Source organism: Sparus aurata, chromosome 12 (genome assembly GCF_900880675.1).
Source record: "Sparus aurata chromosome 12, fSpaAur1.1, whole genome shotgun sequence".
NCBI classification, from domain to species: domain Eukaryota; kingdom Metazoa; phylum Chordata; class Actinopteri; order Spariformes; family Sparidae; genus Sparus; species Sparus aurata.
Window position 1 is genome coordinate 14,365,900 of NC_044198.1, and position 18,330 is coordinate 14,384,229.

At 40.0% G+C, this 18,330-nt stretch overlaps 2 protein-coding genes across 4 annotated transcripts in view; one reads left to right on the plus strand and one right to left on the minus strand.

Moving 5' to 3' along the window:
• Positions 1-796: 796 nt before the first annotated feature.
• Positions 797-7,387, minus strand: ccdc80l2 (coiled-coil domain containing 80 like 2). The gene is made up of 12 exons (XM_030434786.1): positions 6,737-7,387; positions 6,567-6,655; positions 6,286-6,459; positions 5,992-6,143; positions 4,906-5,214; positions 4,464-4,704; positions 4,212-4,368; positions 3,452-3,588; positions 2,901-3,052; positions 1,898-2,001; positions 1,577-1,657; positions 797-1,358 (listed from the first exon to the last, which is right to left on the minus strand). The coding sequence occupies exons 1-12, from the start codon at positions 7,017-7,019 to the stop codon at positions 1,024-1,026; spliced, it is 2,214 nt and encodes a 737-aa protein (XP_030290646.1). The 5' UTR covers positions 7,020-7,387; the 3' UTR covers positions 797-1,023.
• A 3,532-nt stretch (positions 7,388-10,919) lies between these two features.
• The window catches only part of nnt (nicotinamide nucleotide transhydrogenase), a 32,223-nt gene continuing 24,812 nt past the window's right edge, over positions 10,920-18,330 (plus strand). The window contains exons 1-3 of one of the 3 annotated variants that reach the window (XM_030435307.1): positions 10,920-11,050; positions 12,815-13,030; positions 17,880-18,109. In XM_030435307.1, the coding sequence (XP_030291167.1) occupies positions 12,877-13,030; positions 17,880-18,109 (384 nt within the window). In that variant the 5' untranslated portion in view covers positions 10,920-11,050; positions 12,815-12,876. Of the gene's footprint in view, positions 11,051-11,213; positions 11,340-12,814; positions 13,031-17,879; positions 18,110-18,330 lie in introns of those variants that run through there. The other 2 variants (XM_030435309.1, XM_030435308.1) reach the window with 2 other exon arrangements.

The window sequence follows — 18,330 nt, forward strand, 5'->3', positions numbered from 1 at the left end:
TCTCATCAGTCGGCAATTTAAAAAAAAAAGGGCAGAGGTGCTGTAAGTTCTTCAGTCAAAAGATGACTGCCAGGACTCCATGGACTGCCAATCTTTTCAATCAAAGAAATTCTTTCAACATTCTCCTAAATTATATAATTATGTTGAGGTCTGAAATAAAGCACTGAATTTTACATTAGAAACTGTGCAGGACCCCAGGCAGTCTAGTGTGAGTCCTGCAGCAACAATCAGTTGGTCGGTCCTCATCGTAAAATACGATTTTTGTGGCATTTTCATGTGTTCTAATGGCAGCTGTATAAAACCAAGCCTTTCGTAGTCAGACAGTGAAATAAATTGACTACAGAAGATCTAGTGCAGTTGTTGGGTACACAGATGTTATGTGTTCTTTTTTTCAACAAACTATAAAAAGCATTTGCAGATGGGTTTTTTTTGGTTTGTTCCTGAGGCATGAAAACAAGTCCAGCATCATTCATCTCTGTTTTTCTGACCCTGAGGTCTCTGAAGACTGTAGCTCTTTAAAATACATGTTTAGTAGAGAACATTTGATCTCCGTATTAATTTTTTCAGCATCACAACATTTCCGTTTGTGTACTTGACACACTGAATGTGTTGGACAGGACTTGACAGAAGTGTTGCCAAAAAGTGCAATCTGCTCAACCTTGGACAGTCCTTCTTCCTCTTCCATCGAAACTGTGATCAGCAAATAGTCACAGACTTTTCTAAAAAGCAAACAACTGAATGGTGCACATATGCTCTAATTTAGACTTCAAAAAAATAAAACCATTCAAATATTTTCTGCTTTCCAAATTTATTATTTGCAAACATCAAATATTCAGCTTATTATCGTGGTGTCCAATAGATTTATATCATATATATTTATATATATATATGTCAATGGAATCCTGTGAGTCCTGAAGAGTTTATGAGGTCTTTGTTTATGAGTTTTCTTATATTTAATAATCCATGTGTTCATGTATCTGCTGTGGCGTCACATGGATTTGCCTTCTTCCTCCTCCTTTCTTATCATTCCTCTGGTCGGTGATATATGTACATATCCCTGGACCCCCCATCATCATAGCCTCCATAATGCTCCCCCTCGCCGCCTCCTCTCCCCCTGTCATCAGGGCAGTGGATCCCCAGTCTCTTCTGCAGCTTCTCCTCCTGGAAGCGGTGCTCCATGGAGTCCACCAGGTCGTAGATGCTATCCAGGGACCACATGGGTGACGGGAACCACGCCTTCACGTCACCGTCTTTCCCCACGACGAGCATGCTGAAGTAGTCCTTACTGATCTTCAGCTGTTCTCTCAGGTTGTTGACCATGTCGCGCGATAACGGCTCAACCTCACTCTGACTCCGACCTGGAAGAAGAATGGCGGGAAATATTAAGTGCAAAACACAAAATGGGATTCAAAAAGACAAGTTGCACACCCGACAAACACGGTTAAATTTAGGATTCTCAAGTTTTGGACATGTCTCTATATATTTATAATGATTGCACAAATTGGCATAAAATCCCAAGTTCCTGTATCTATCACAGTCCCATGCACCGGCCTTTCCCGACTTGAGAGTGACTCACCATTAAGTGGAAATAGCTCAACAGTTCCTGATGCCTTGTGTCCAACTCCAATCAGCTTCAGCATGGCAAAGTGGCGAATACCTGAGGAGAGACCCACAAAATGCTTACAGGCTAAATTTGAGCAACAAAGACCTGTGTCGGATGAGTCTATAATCGTATGAATACACATATATTATAGTACAAATGAGTCAGTGACAGTATTGGCTTGGACCTTTCCCAAGCTTGTAGGTCAGGATGGAAACCTGCCTGTTATATTTCCATATTGCACCAGAGACAGATGTGGTATTGTTCATTGAATGAGCGTGTAGTGTTATTACTGACCCAGGTGACACTCCTGTCCATTGAGAGCAGAGAGCTGCTGTTGGAACGAGTAGTCGTCCTCAGAGGGAGCAGAGACAAGCAGCAGTCTCCTCTTAGACATGAATCTGAACAGCAATAAAAACAGTGACATAAGTTTGAGGGTTGTAGCATGAGTCAGTCAAGGTCATGCCTTTTGTTCAGACATAATGTGTTTTAGGCACATGTTATGTAATGTTTTTGAGTTATTATTACAACTACTATAAATCAAAGACAGAGAGGATTGACTCCAGGAGACTGGGTAAACCGTACCAGTTGGATACGATGTGATTCCTTTATCTTTTTAAACATATTACACAAATAATAATTGACATAAACCTTCAATAGGGTCGAATAAACACGGTATTGACAAACAAAATTATACTTTTAAAGTAAATCAAGAATTTTAGCTATCAATTTTCTAGTTCTTTAATAATAATTACCTTGAAATTAATATTATAAATGAATTTACACCATAATACATCTAAATGAGTAATTTAAAGGAGCCTGACTGCACTGAATTCCACTACAGTCAAACGCTAATCTTGCACTTACAGCTAACGTTACACTGCCAAGCTAATGTTTGCTGTTTTTATTCTCCATGACTAAATTCAGCTTCTTCAGCTAACTTATGTGGGATTTAAAGAAAATAAATTACCCAGAAGTTAAATCTGAGATAGAAAGCTATATTTAACAGTTAGGGGGCTTTGTCAAAGCTAGCTGTGGCTGTCTCTAGCTAGCTAGTTTCATTTAGACTGCATGTTCAATATGATATGATATTATTTTGGAACTGTACGTTTACATGACATACATTTTGTTACACGGCAAAATAAATGTCATATCAGATTTCGGTCCCAACTAAATAAACTGTTACCAAATTTTGGCTTTGTTGGGCTGGAGAGTTCTATTAATCTAATAAGTAGTTACATTAATACATTCTGCTTATTAGTTAACTAAGTGAGCTCTGGATTATAACAGTCTACTCTACCTGAGCAGTGAATTCTCAGCTTCAGGCTGTTGACTGTTTTTGGAGCAGATCGCAGGACTCTTCCTTTCTTTTTCTTTTTCTGAGCGCCTTGAGGGAAAGTTGTCAATGTACTCGAACAGAGCAGGACTTGATGGAGGAGCCTCAAATACTCTCTGGGAGAAAGATAAAAGCCAATTAGGCAATAAAAATGCACAGGGTAACAAGTTGCGTCATATCAAGGGTGTTTCTGTTCCTGTATTACATGGCATTACATTTAAATTGTCTTTAAATCATAAAGCAACATCAGCAATAGTTCCTGACATTGCTTGTGAAACAAAAATTACAAAGAACTTTGTATAAGAGCATGTACATCTCTTAAAAATAACGTAAAATTAGTATATAAGTGAGCTTTGTCATAAAAGTCTGACAGAAATATGGACTATTTGACTCCTTCAGTGGCTTAAAATCTGGGGTAAATATGGTTCCCATCACTTTGAGCAGCTCTCAACTGGAGTGCTTCCAGGTGTGAACGTGAGTAACAGCAAAAACAAATGCAGCTAAGACTGTCTTACATTGGGCTTGATGTCGTAGTCCGTGACGGTCATGGAAAAGAGGTCAGAGGACGACAGGCTGAGCTCTGATCTCAACAGAGAGATCAGGCCTGTGTCTGAGAGATGTTCTGATTGGTCGCTGAGAGGAGGCTCTGACTCTGAAACACACATGAGATAAAGCCAAGTCGCCTCTGTACAATTTTTAAACCTGTAAGGACATTATTCATTGCTCGGCTTCTGTGATGTATTTCCAATACTTGAGTTTATGACTTGACCTTTCCATCAGCCACAGCTGGTGTTCGTGTTTACTGCTAATTAACAAATGTGCTAACGTGCTAAAATTAAAAAGTGTTATCATTTATCTCAAATGACCACTGTGGTTTCAGTTAAATACAGCCTTTATCATGGTTGTAGTCTCTTAGTGTTTTTTATCTTCATTTAAACAGCTGCTGTTCAGCTACTACCTCAAGCATATAGAGTCAACACAACACAGTTACAGACTTGTACGCTGCAGTGCATTAAGTGTTTGCTGCTGCTGCAAAGATGGAAGCAACACATTTGCATTTTTGTCACGCTTTGGTAAAAAAATACAACATGTTACTCTCTTTGCTTCAGAATATTCTGACAGCGTATCTATAAATAAATCAATGATATCTGCAAGAGATTGTCCAGGCACTGTGTTCCGCCCCCTGGAGGGAACCTAACCAAATGTTTGAGATGCAAATATTCAAACATAAAATAACATACACACAGACAAAAAAAATGTGCAAAGACTTCCTACCAAGCTGGTGGTGTTGCAACGTGAGCACAGCGTCACGTCCCGTGCCCACAATGGTCGCCACGGTGATCTTCCTGATTGCGAGGTCACAGTGTTGCTTCTTGTTCTCCTCCGTCTGCTGGACGTACAGCGTTGCATCTTTGCTGGGCGTCGAAATCAACTAGTACAACACAAACAGACACATCACTCCTAATAGATGATTGGAAACTGAAGAACAAGGAGAAAAAAAGGGCAGACAAAAGAGAAACTTCTCACCATCAACCTTCTTGAGCCCTTGAAACTGTCCAAAAACGCCTTCAGGGCTGTTTTATCCTTCTCACTGGTCTCTCTGTTGGACTTCTTCCCTCTTCCTTTCCCTTTCTTCCCCTTCTTCCCTTTCCCCTTTCTCTTAGAGCTCTGCTTTTTTTGTGTATCCTCCTTTACATTCACCTCTTTTTCAACTTCGCTGTTTTTCCCTCTGTGTCTTTTCTTTCCTTCTTCCACAGTGGAGTCAGCCCTGCAGCAGGATAGAAAAAAAAAACAGAAACTTTTGATGTTGGTCCAGCACTAAAAAAAGCTCATCTTCCTCTGGTGTAAGGGGATGAGGAGGCCTGATGTGCCAGATGGGAACACAGAATCTGAGCAAGCGTTCAGTGAAATCAATCAAACATCTACATTCCACACATCTACGTAATTTACAGTAATATGAAGACTGCACCTGTCTTTCTTTATGTCTTCGTTGCTCTTTGACACGGATGGGGCTCCGTGCACCTTTGAAGTGGCCCGACCACCGCTGTTTGACTCCCTTCCCCTCGTGGAACCCACTGCAGGCTCCTTACGGATAACAAACCTCGACCGTCCACTCAGGATGTCCTGGATCTTACTCTTCAGGGCAGCCTTTTTGTCCACCGGAGGTTTTCTTTGCAAGGCCACGACAGAAGTCACATTCCCTCGTCTCTGAGGGCTCAGCACCGTCTTCTTCTTCTTTTTCCTCGCCACTAAAACCTTCTTTTTAGTGGGTTTACACCTGGATACAGAACATCAGACAGCAGTTTGTCCATAATTTTGACCAAAATGACAGAGAAACCACAAATTTATATTGTAATGAATGCCCGAATCATACATAAAATATAACATTTGTACTCAGTTGTTACTTGAATGGATGTGTGTTGAATATATTACAAAGCCCCATGTGGCAAATGTGTGCTAAGAAGGTCTTCAACCACGCTAGCTGCTGTGTGAGGCTGCACAGTGATGCTATGAGCTAAATGCTAAATGCTTACAATGACAGTGCTAACAATCTGGTGCTGAGTAGGTGTATTTCAGTCTGGATCATAGTGGTGGACTGACAGACCCACCGACCAACAGTTAAACAATTAATAGTTTAGTTGATTGAAAGGAAGTTAGTCAACTATTTTGATGGGTTAATTATTTTTGTTTGGTTTTTTCAAGCAAAAATAATTTAAAAAATCTTTTGCTGGTTTGAGCTTTTTTACTGAAAAGAGTTGCTGCTTGTCTTTGTCATTTATGACAGTGAAAGAAGAGTCGTTGGGTTTCGGACTGTTGGTTGTACAATAAAAGCAATCAGAGATGGAGATTGAAAAGAATGGCTAAAAATAGCTTGCCTTGACATGTAATGTTATACATGTATTATACCCAATAATATACCCATAGCAATGCAGAATACATCTAATTGTTTATAGTTTTATTTTTAGGTTATTTGATATTTTGTTAGGTCTCCCTACAAAAACAACACCACTTTGAATTTAAAGCAGACAGAATGAACTTGGAGGTATAATGTAACCTCAGCTGAGATCCTTTTCTGGTCATCTTCTCCAGCTTCCTCATGGGGAACTGATCAATGACCTCCAAAATAGCCTCAACACGGACCGGAAATGGGAAGCGCTCGCTGACGCGAAGGTTCTTCTTCACGACCAGCGTGGTGAAACCTTGTTCCTGAAACAACAGGTGTAATAAAACAACTTCAAATCAAGCAGAGGTACCCACAGAGGAAAACCTGACAGTTGTATCAAAATTCAAATTGAAAGAAATACAAACAGGCTGTAACTTGTTTATATCTTCAAGGGATGTGACCTGCCTGGCTGGTAAGCTCCAGATAGTGCAGCAGTTTGGTAACTGTGTCAGGGTCAAGGCTCTCTACTATAGCATCTCCTTGAAAAGTTGTTTTCTGGATTCGACCTTCCATCATGGCGTTCTGGATGATGGTGATGATGAATGTGTCTCTTTCTGCTAGGCGGCAGTTGAGCCCTTTCTGAGAAAGACACCGGAAAAGACGGAAAGAGAGTGAAACTAAATAAAACAAATCGGATGGAATCTCCCTCTGAATCAATATGGTGTGTATTTCTGTACACACAATACCTGCTCCATGTCTTCCAGCTGTTTCTCCATCATACGCAGGTAGTGGTCATTGTGTGATGGGGCTGTTATCACCCACAGTCGCTTTTTACCTGGAAGGGAGAAGGGTTGTTTACTGTCAGCAAGCAAGACGCACAAATAAACACATCAGCTGATGGGCTCATTTGTCTTGCCTGCAAAGTCTGCCAGGAAATCCAGCTCCGGAGCCAGGCTTGATGAGGGCTCTTCGACTCCTCGGCTGCCTCCATGTTCTCCGTCCACGTCTAGCCCCAACCCTTGCTCAATTCCTGGAGGGAGGTCCGAATAGTCTCCCCAGTCCCTCACGTTGGGGTCCAGCTGATCTTTGGGCTTGCTGTAGCTGATGCCCGGCCAGGCGGTGAGCAAACTCGGGTAGCTGAAGCTCCACAGGGCGGCGAACAACAGCAGAGGCCAGCGTGAGTTACAGAACAGAAACATCCTCACTGACACGGTGGAGTGGTTGGCTTGTTGGTCAGCTGGAGCAGCTCACAGATCCTCCTCTGCATTTGTGCTCATCACTCTTAGGCAGCCGCGTTGCATCCGAAGCAGACCAGATGGACCCAGCAGCTGTTCGTCAGTGATTCAAGAGTTTAGAAGCTCTCAGAAAACTCCCTGCTGAGAAATATCCATGCTTTTAATCCACATTCAAAACCGCATTTAAGGCTGCCGGGTTCTGTATCCTTAAGGACAGGTGGACCAAATCTGACATGAATGTTAAATGAACAGCAAAGACTGCAGTGATGTTAACCTCTCTCAATAGCAGAGAGAGACTGACTGGAGAGACCTCCGTCTCCCTGTGCACACACACACACACACACACACACACACACACTCCTGGTTCATATTATAGCCCAGGCTTGTTAACAGGAAACTCCTGGAATTTTCTCTGACTTCAAAGCATTTTCCGGCTGAAAAATCTCTTTGTTTCTCTCTCTCTCTCTCTCTCTCTCTCTCTCTCTCTCTCTCTCTCTCTCTCTCTCTCTCTCACACACACACACACACACACACACACTCTCTGTGTGTCTGCTGCTTTGTCTCACAGCTGACTGTTTCGATGTCCTTTCCTAATACAGAGTTTTATATGTACATGGAGGCCAATGCACCCATGTGCGTGCTTTCACGGACGCATGCAAAAACCTACTCATTGTTTCATTACATAACATTATCAGGTCAGTAGGTTGGCGTTCTATTGTGCTTTTGATCGAGAGACTAAATCCCGACCTGCTAATGCTGACCTCTGATGTCCTGTAGAGCTGTGCAAGTGAAGAGACAATATCCCTATCCAGGGTCAGTAAAATGGAAAATTACTTACAGATTGCAGTTGATAGTTTTGATTTTAACACCTGTCACCATCCATCATTAAGACACTGATCGCAAACTACTGCAGGCTGCTTCACACATGGAGAGAAAAAAAAACAAACAAGGCCGTTAAAAAAAAAAAAAAAATTCTGCATTGACTGAATGACAGATTGGAAGTGGAAGGATAGAGGCACAGCATCTCTGCTAAAAGCCATTTGTTCAACAGGAGTTCAAGCTTTTGAATAAAGGCAAATGGCAGCAGCCGTAAATAACACAGACAGGCTTACAGACTCTGCAAGCTAGAAAAGTTCACACTGGTTCAAAGTTCTGAATCTGAGACAAATGTGCCCACAGGCGAGTCGACCCTGAACACGTTCTGCAAAGGAAAAAGTATTTAATCCCTCCCACTACTGCCCCATAAATAATCCACCAAGTTAAAACACAACCGCACTTCTTTGATGATAATTTCCCGTCAGGGACCCAAAGACCACGAGGCTTCACAAACCAGTCCAAATGTAACTATAAATATGACTACAGCCTCATCCATTAATGTTCACAAAGTTTAGTAATAGTAGTAATGAAAATCATTCCAGTTGAACATCTAAATGTCCAAAGCTCTGGGTTCTAGGACAGCCAAATATGATATTAGCATACAATTATTGTTTGACAAAGGGACTTCCTTCTGGCCTTGATTTTCAAAATAAAAAAAACAAACAAACACATAGGGCTTTAAGGAGGAGGAGACATTCAGTCAGAAGGTCAGAATTAAAGATGTATGCAGCTGGTGATATTTTGTATTCACAATCATCTGCTGAGCGGAGCAACTTTGAGAGACTGAATGACTTTTAAGGGACATAACAATCAGAAATGTATGTCCACCTGCCTCTGACCTGACCTAGAAATAACGCATGAGTTGGTTTTAATATCACTGAGGAAGACAGAATATATAAGAAAGATGTACAAACAAAGCCAATTAGACAAGCTATTTTTATGGTGGAATGCTGAAATGAGATCCAGGCGTAGCAACAATGCATTCCACTCTCTGAGCCTGATAAAGGGAACCAGATGACCAGTATATGGAAGAGGAGAAAGCGCAGTATATGTACTATATACAGTGTAAGTGTAGGCCAGTGAGGCACCGGTACAGAGAGAATACATGACTGACAAAGACGTTACTGCTCCAGAACAGGCTGTAACTCACTGCTAGTTTGTCATTAACAAAGATTTACAAGGAAGCCGAACCAGCACAGTTAGCAGATTAACACTGGAGGAACAAGACAAATATGTGTCAGCAACCATATCCTCGTGTAACAGTGCTGGAGAAAAGAGAATAAGCTCCATGACAGTGACCTTATACTATACTAGTACTTTGACTCATAAACCTGAAAGATGATTCTGCTGTGATAATTATAATTGTCATCATACCAAAATAGCAGTTTCTCATTTTCAGGAGCAATGAAAGTAAAATGAAAGGAAATTGGATGATAATGAAGTCATGACACAATGTGAAATAGTGAGAAAGCATCCCTTGGTAGAGAAATGTGAGTCCTGCATCACGTTTGAACAGCTGTACCATTGCTAAGAAGGTTGCTGGATGATAATTGTCTCCGTTCTTTCTCTGTTTTTTGCAAACAACTCCATTTCTAATGACAGATAATAACGCTTGAGATGTTTTATGTTTTTTTTATTGCTACATGTAGGAAATGATCAGTTGAGATATCCTCACAGCACCTGTTGATTCAGTGTCTCCTTCCAATAACCTCACACCACCATTCGAATGACTCAGTATCATAACAACTGGGTCTCATCCAGCGGTGGAAGTTCATCTCCACCAGTCAGTCTCAAAATGATGATGGTGAATGGAAAAAACGAAATGAAAACATGAACATTTAGTATATTTTATATTTAGTGTAGAAGATATTAATCACATCATGAGAGTACCTGCAGTAACAAAACAGATTGTGGGTACATTATAGTAATATAATCTAACAAGAAGGAACAAAATAAAAAAAATAGTGCACCTGAACGCATCAAACACTATTATGCTTTGGTCCAGAATGATTACAGCTCAGCTGTTATTACAAAATGGAGAGATTATGTTTACCAATATGAGGGTAAAGCAATTCCAAAAAGAGAAAAAAAATAATAATAATAAAAAAAAATAGATAACAAATAATAGATAAATAATTTCATGTTTACTACAGTCATCTGCTGGTCTCTGGTATATAGAAAAGAAATAATGTAGCTAGTTGTTATGTTATGTACCTATGTTATAGCTCTGTTCCTGATTACTTGTGTTTTGACTTGTTCCTGAGTGGCGGGGCTGTCAGGAGAGTGAGCCGCACCTGAAGTAACTTCCTCTGATTGCTGCACCTGCTGTGACAGGACTCTTGACCAGCAGGGTTTTAATTTTGTTGTGTTCATTTAGATTTGCTTCAGATTTGGTTGAATTCGTTTAAACAAAATATTATATTGAAATATCTATCTATCTATCTATCTATCTATCTATAAAGTCACTAATTCTGACGCCCTTTTAACCCGTTCAGGGCCTCTTACCTAGTAAAAGCTGGTAGACTCCAGTTATCCGCAATGAATCCTGAATAAACAGGTAAAATATGTAACAAACAGACCACATTTTAAAGCCCCCTATGTAGTGCGAGATATAAGATTGTGAAAGAGCGCACCTTAGTGGCAGCATACAGAATTGTAAATTAAGTTTTAGGACGCCATTTGTGAAACAGTAGATGACACGTAAATCTGCTCATTTATTCATATCACTATAACCATATATATATATATATATATATATATATATATATATATATATATATATATATATATATATATCACGATTTTAAACAAAACATGTCCCTAAATTAAGATTTATCTGATAAACCGGATCATCATTTAAAAAAAAGAATCTGGACATTAATGTCACTGTCGTTTATAAAAACATAGAGGTAACTGTTGCTGAGACACAGGTGTGTGCACTTGTTGTGGCTTCGTCCTGCCTCTTCAGTGACCACACATCAGAAGTCATAAATCGGATATGATGCGTCTCATATGATCCAATAATAATCCTGCCCATGATCCTGCCGGCCGCTGTTCCGGACACCTTCCGGGTTATCAGAGTTCGCCTGTGCAGCACAGAGCCCGGACTATTTGCAAAGGTCAGTCGAGTTATCTTCCGTTAACTTTTCCACTCTCACTTTTTCACATGCATTCGTTTCGGTTTGCATTTCTCTGCGTCTGTGTGGGGGGTTTATGAGTCATACCTCGCCTTCATGCACGAAACAGATGTGTGTTAGCTGCCTGCTAGCGCGCTAGCTTAGCTCACGTTAGCATTGAGCCCCCGCTAGGTTTTTGTTTTTTGCAGGGAGCGGAGACAAAAAGAGAGAAGAGGTGCCCGCCTGGATTAATACTGCTGAGCTCTGACTCACAGTGAAAGTGCACTGAGAGGTGGCCTTACACACACAAAAAAACACATTTTCGCTTTAGCTTCTTGTCGATGACACACCGTTGTGAGACGGTTGTCATTGATTTAAACGTTGTTTTATTGGTGACTTATTGGGTCATAAACGGTGCCGTTAGCCAGAGGTTTACGAGAGCCGTTCTGACCCGGGTTTAACCTGGCACATCCAGGACAACGCGACACAAGTCTGCAGCTTAATGTCTTGTTCATCCACAACTTTGTTTTTATAAGCTAACGTTACGCTTTAATACCAGAGAAATGTTAACAGTGTGTGTGTGGGATTCAACCGTTTTTGGTGACGTGGTCGTTTGAGTTTTTTGATATGAAATAAGAGTCCCTGAACACAACACGCTGTCTGTCTGCAGACGGCCTGTTAACTGAAAATAGTTTATCAGTAGTCTCAAATGGAGCCTAAAGTCATATAATGGTTGATTGGTTTCCAGTTTCTCAGATGTAAAGATTTGATTTGTTTCAAACTGGATTCAGGGAAATTTTGAATGGAAGTTTTGTACTATTTTCTGATAAATGATTAATTGACAAAGAAAAAAATTACTGATGACCTTCATTCAAACACGCTGCTTACAGACTTAACCCTAATGTATGTTTTGATATGCTTTTGCAGTGTGTTTATGCTTTGTGGTTTGATTGTATTAAATTGATTAGATTTATTGATTCTTTGTCTCAACTATATACGGTATAAAGTCTCCAGTATGGGTCAGTTGTCCTTTAGTGATGTAAAAGGAGCACAGTTATTTTCATATTTTATAGTTGAAACCTTTTTTTTAATCTCTATTTATTACCCTGATGTGTCTTTTTTAATTGGGCTTTTGCGAAACTGCATCATGATACCTGCTCTCCAATTATTTTAATTATCAATTACTATTTTTTATGATGATCACCTAATTAATACATTTTTTTAATTAAACTTTTATGGTCAGTTTGACTTTCAAAACAAAATGTGGTTTTGATCTTTTGACTGAAACGGCGTCTTTACTGTGCACACCAGTCAATTCTAGTTTAAACCCTACTACACCAGCCCAGCCGTCCCAGTCTATCCCAGTTCATTATCTCCCTTTTAAAGTAAACATGCTGTCCCTCTTTCTGTTGACTGCCTTAGAGTCACTCTGGGCCGCAATTTAAAGATGTGTCCAGTTATCCTTGCAAAAGAAAATGAAAAAAAGGTTGTTTTTATATCAACAAAAATCAAGGACTGATTCGTAATGGGGATCAGACAGTCATATGTGTTGGATTGGGTACAAGTACGTATAGGAATGTGTTGTCTCAATGACTGTGACCTGTTGTATAAGCATCAACAAGGTCACAAGTGTGTGTTTGATCTACAAAAGAACAGGGTAGGACATATGTCTGTGGAACTTGCAGGCACAACTGTGTGTATTACCCTCTCACTCACTTTCACCTGCTATCATTCTTTACCCATAATCCCCCTCCCGTCTCTTCCCAGGAGGAGTGCTGTCTGTCCTGTTGAGCTCCTCCTGGTGTGTGAGTGTTGGGTGTGTGTGCACCATGGCGAGCCTCCTTCGTGTTGTGGCGGCCAGCTGCTCAGCCCCTGTGTTCAGCGGGGTTTCCTGTATGAAGTTGCAGAGCAGCCATGCTCTCAAATCGACATGCATTCGCTTTTTCAGGACCCATCAAGCTCTCGGTCGATGTGCCAGTCCAGGTAAGATACAATACCCACAGTTTGATATCTTGGGTAAACTTAGTAGAACTATATACAGAAAACAATGATTGCAACAGTTTGTGCAAATTATAGTTTTAATCTGTTTACAAAAGGTATTGAAAGTAACATTATTTCAATTTAGACATTGCATGATATCTAAGATGTTCTAGTTTCTGGAAACAGGGAGGGTTCCCATGGGTCCCTGAAAGTGTGTCAGTTTGAGTGGAAAAACGAAAGCCTTGAATGTCTCTGAATAAAGATTTTTAAGGTCCATGTCTAGACATAAATATAGCCATGGACGATTGAAAGTGCTCAAAATATTTGAATTGTTGTAACAGTAATTAATGTTGATCTGTATCTGTAATAATTCTGTGTAGGGTCCTTGATTTTAAGGGAATAAGGCCTGGAAATTCATTGGTAATTGAAGGGAACCTGGCTGAAATGGCCAGACTTTCAAAGAGGCAACACAATGTTGTTGCAATAAAGTTTGAAAAAGAGATGTTGGTAGTAATGAAGGATGTCCACTGTGACAAAAGGCTGTGATGGTAGCACTCTTCCAGTGTCAAAGCAACTTTGAAATCTTGTCCAGTCATCCTTCTGCAAATAAAGTTGTTCCAAACATAAATATTTTGATAGTGTGTCAGTTTTGGACATTGGATCTTTTGACAGTGTGCCCGTGTTGGTTGTCAAGCTATTAGCTGATGAGATTAGCATCTGCTACTATCTTGTACAGCTACCATATGTAAGGATGATTTGTTGTTGGTTTTAATTGCCCATCTTGCTGACAGTTGCCACTTAGGAACAACTACTATTGAGACTGCACATTAGACAACTCATTAATTTTTTGTGTGTCACTGCATGTTCAACAATGCAAACATGGGCTGCAAATGACAGCTGGAATGACTTTTTGGTCAACAGAAAATTGATCAGGAACTGTTCTGAGAATTAATCATAAATTTCCTCAGGTCCTAGCTTCCTAATTTTTATAATTTGCTCCCTTTTTGTTTTACGTAATTGTAGGATTAATCTCATTGAGGTTTGGACAGTCTTAAGGGATGGTTCAATTCATGTATTCTCCTCTTGGGTCTGAATTTAGACGATTATGACCTTGCTGCTGCTGTTGTAGATGCGTGTTTTACTACTGATAGCAACATGAAAGCAATGCCACCTGTAGCTTCAGTGTGCATTCTCATGTACTTGTGCATCGGGTACAGCATGGCAGGTCCAAAAATATTCATTAAACAACACTGATGGAGGTTTTCTCTTACTACCCAGCATTAGAATGGACAGACAAGTATGCTATTTGTACTCTTGTCCTTTTAAAGCGCTACCCATTCATTCATTCTTGATTTGTTTCAGTTTTTTTGCATGCCTATTCCCTTTTTAAAGTCATTGGTATTTTTATGAAGAAGATAATCCCTTGTTTTGTCATAACAGAGATGAATCAAATCAAACAGAGGACATCCTTTAACCCCATGCTGTAGCTTTTCCTTTAACTCTTCTTAAAGGTATATTCTACAGGTCAGTGCAGCTACCTGCAGTTGCTTTCGATCCCAAGGTCACATGTAGGATGTATTCTCCATTTTCATGCCTGGTCTCTGTATCAGTAACCAGAAAGTGTGTGTACTGTGAAAGCCAGTACCAGCTGGTTGGAGGTGCTTCATGTTCGACTGTGCAGGATTAATGGTTCATGATTGGAGGTATCTGTGACCTGGTTCAGGGTGACATCCATGCAGTTCAGCTAGCTCCAGCAACAGCTGGTTGAGTCTATTCTGGAGACTCAAGTGTCAGATGACGGGGTCACAGACAAGTAGAGGAACACATATCACACAGTTCATATAGATGTGGTCATGCTTTGACCTACAGGGAGCTTATAGATGTACAGTATATGCCAAGGCAGTGTGTTCATATAAGACCGGATTCATGACTGTGACATGGGCAGACTGACTCTGCTTTATGAAAAGACTGTTATTGTGGTTGTCACAGTTAGGACCGACTTAAAGGCACTTTGATAAGGAAGGTTACAGTGCAAACAATGCAGTATATAAAAGTTACTGCACAGTAAATTAGTTAAATACAATGCAGAGTCATTTGAGCATAGAAGTGTCCCCGATCTGTCTGTTTTCGCATTGTGTCAAACAAGTGCTGATGCGGCACCATCACTGGGTATTTGAACTGAAAATAGGGAACCGTGAGGGTGTTGCTGGGGGTGTGTTTCTTCAGGCGTTGGTGAGACAAAGATACAATGCAGGAAGGCAGAGTTGAGTCACACATCCAGTATTCTGAAAGGTTATCAAACTCAAAAACACTGCACACTGGTTTATAATACTGTTGGGAAAGATTTTACAATTCTGTAATTCTGTACCAAGTTACCCTGGTGAGAATGCTTTGTACCACTATTTAAATTCCTGCACTCTTTGCAATTTTTTACTGCTTAAAGGCCTCTTTTTCTGCCTTTCTTGGCACATTGTTTTTTCTATTGACATCTCATGATATCAACATGTTCGCAATTGTAACCAATTTCCGGCCATTTCACAAACTAGGTATGGATAACAATGTCTCGACAAAGAAAGGAAATGACATCAAATCTTTCTCTTGACTTAAAGCTAAACTTTTTTTATTGATGTGTCTCTGTACCCATCCTGGAATTGCGTTTAGCGAACACCTGATTCAGATATTTTCTGGAATATACCACATTTTGAATGCAACAATTGAATAAAAAAAAGAATTAAACCATAGAGAGAAACCGTTAACAAGGGTCTCTTTCTGGGGAGTTTTTCCTTAGTCGAATCGAGAGTCTAAGGACCGATCATTCACTCACTATCGTTCACTGTACAGTTTGTAAAGCCCACTGAGGCAGTGTGATTGTGATTTTGGGCTATAGAAATACAACAGACTTGACTTAACATATGGACCTTAAACTGTTATGTAAACTGAAGCTCACACACTCTTTGATCGTTTTAATCTTTAATCCAAGTATTGAGGTTTATAGGCTGTCTTGTTATAATCTCTCCTGTGAGATTCTAGATTTAAAACACAACAAGATATAATCCTTATTTGGTGCTGCATTTAATACTATTTCTAGTGATGTGGTGGATCTATCCACTGGTGTCTGCCCAATCTGAACTTAATCTAAACCTTTTTTGCCCAGTAACATGATAGCCGTGGGATAGACTGCCCAGCTGTCTGACTCTAATCTCTTTATTGGCACCTGACTGCTAAATGTGTTGGCAGAATGGGACCTACAGCACAGACAGGGGCATGTGGTACCTCTTGCTTTATTAAGATTAAATTTAATCAAATAGCTGGCAGCCAGAATATTGGCGGCGGAGCTTTTGGTAAAACAAAATTTGTTGGAGGACGGGTAAGCACAGCAGGGTGAGAGGAAAGGCAGCCCCCGTGCGCTTGTGTTTATGTATAGAGAGAGAAAGAGCTGCAGTGGAATTTTCCATAAGAGCAACATGTGACCTGCCTGTAGCTTGGACACCTCAGAGCAACAGAAAGACACACAATGTTAAGTTACTGTCTGGTCATATTCACAGTGTCATGTCAAAATCATCATGAACAATAAAGGAAAACTTTCTGCTTTTAGTTTGCAGACAATGTTGTGTCTGTATCTTACTATCTAACTTTAAATAAAGACAAGATTGGCAGTGAATTGGAGTGTCTTCTTGCTGCATGTTGGTTAGTTAAACTTTGGCCGACACTGTAATATCTTGATAATTATAGGATGTATTGCCATTAAACTTTGGACAGACTTTTATGGTCTTCAAATGATAAATCCCTAATGACTTTGGTGGTCTCATTACTTTTCTTCTTGTGCCAAGGGCAGTTCAAAGTAACAAATTTAAAATTATCCAGTGATATCTATTCATATCTACCTTATGAATTGTCACAAGGTATGGTGACATGTGCCTTTTGGCTGTTACTTTGGTTGAAGACCAAATAGCTGGAAAATGAAAGACATCCCCATCAGCCTCAGCTGCTCTTTGTTTTTAGTACCATATAGCAAATGTTTGCTTGCTAACTAGCTAAACTAAGAACATCCTCACAGAGCCAGTGGCATGGCTATAGACTCATAGTGTTGTTACAAGATACTGTCCTTGTCCTGAAAAGGCTATTGCATAATAAACAGTATAGTATTTGTGCTAAACACAGTGCTATTTCTCCTTGAAGCTGCAGAGAAAAGATCTGCAAGCTATAGTATGGCATTGGGTTTTGTGCTATTTTGGTCTTTTATGATAAACCATTTTCTCAAATTATCTCCTGTGTGCGTAATCATGAACAACGAGAAAAGCTACAAAAGTTGCAATGTTCCACTCGATCAGCAGAATAACTGTTGAGTATTGTTTGTGTAGCTTTCTGTTGTTTTAGACCAGAACAAGACACACAGATGCACAAATCCATATACACACTACGCACACTACATTTCACTTATATATGTGGTATATTTTGTTAAATATATGCTATGAAATATTGTAAAAATAATTTTACAATAAAACAGTGCGTTGATTTGATGGCCTGTTGGTCATACAAGCCATTAGCATAAAGTAGGTTGAAACAAAGCTAGAAACCATTGTTTGTCAGCCTGGCATGAATACATTTGTATCATTTATTTTTTAATTTTATTTCAGATGAAGAAAAAAATAATTGATGAGTAAAAATAAAGGGAATACATAGAGTACATTATGATTGTAAAGTAAAATACAATAACCTCAGAAAGAATATGTGAAGGAAGAGCTTGAAAAGCAGCTTGTTCAGTTGCCCTCCTAATATGAAACACTGAACATAAAGACTTAATTTTACAGTTGTTACTCATCTCCCGTATTGTTTCTGTTACCCTCTGCAGGTATTCCATACAAACAACTCACAGTCGGTGTACCCAAAGAAATATTCCAGAGTGAACGTCGTGTGGCGATCTCTCCCGCTGGTGTCCAGGCGCTCATCAAGCAGGGCTTTAATGTCGTTGTGGAGTCCGGAGCCGGAGAGCCTTCCAAGTTCCCAGATGAGCAGTACGCCCAGGCTGGAGCAACAATCAAAGATGTTAAAGATGTCTTGGCATCTGATGTGGTGGTTAAGGTAAGATTTAAGTGGGGAATGAGAAGTGAATTGTTTAGTAGTTCATCAATGCCAGACAGTGGGAGGAGGAGGTTAATAAATTGTTGGATGAATCAAGCTGGTTAAGGTTGACAAATGGAGGGGAATGAGAATTGTGGAAAATGAAAAGCAAGATGAATAAAACAACCTTTACATGTGCAGTTTTTAGTTGCATATATTTAATTCCTGCCCGTCCTTACGGT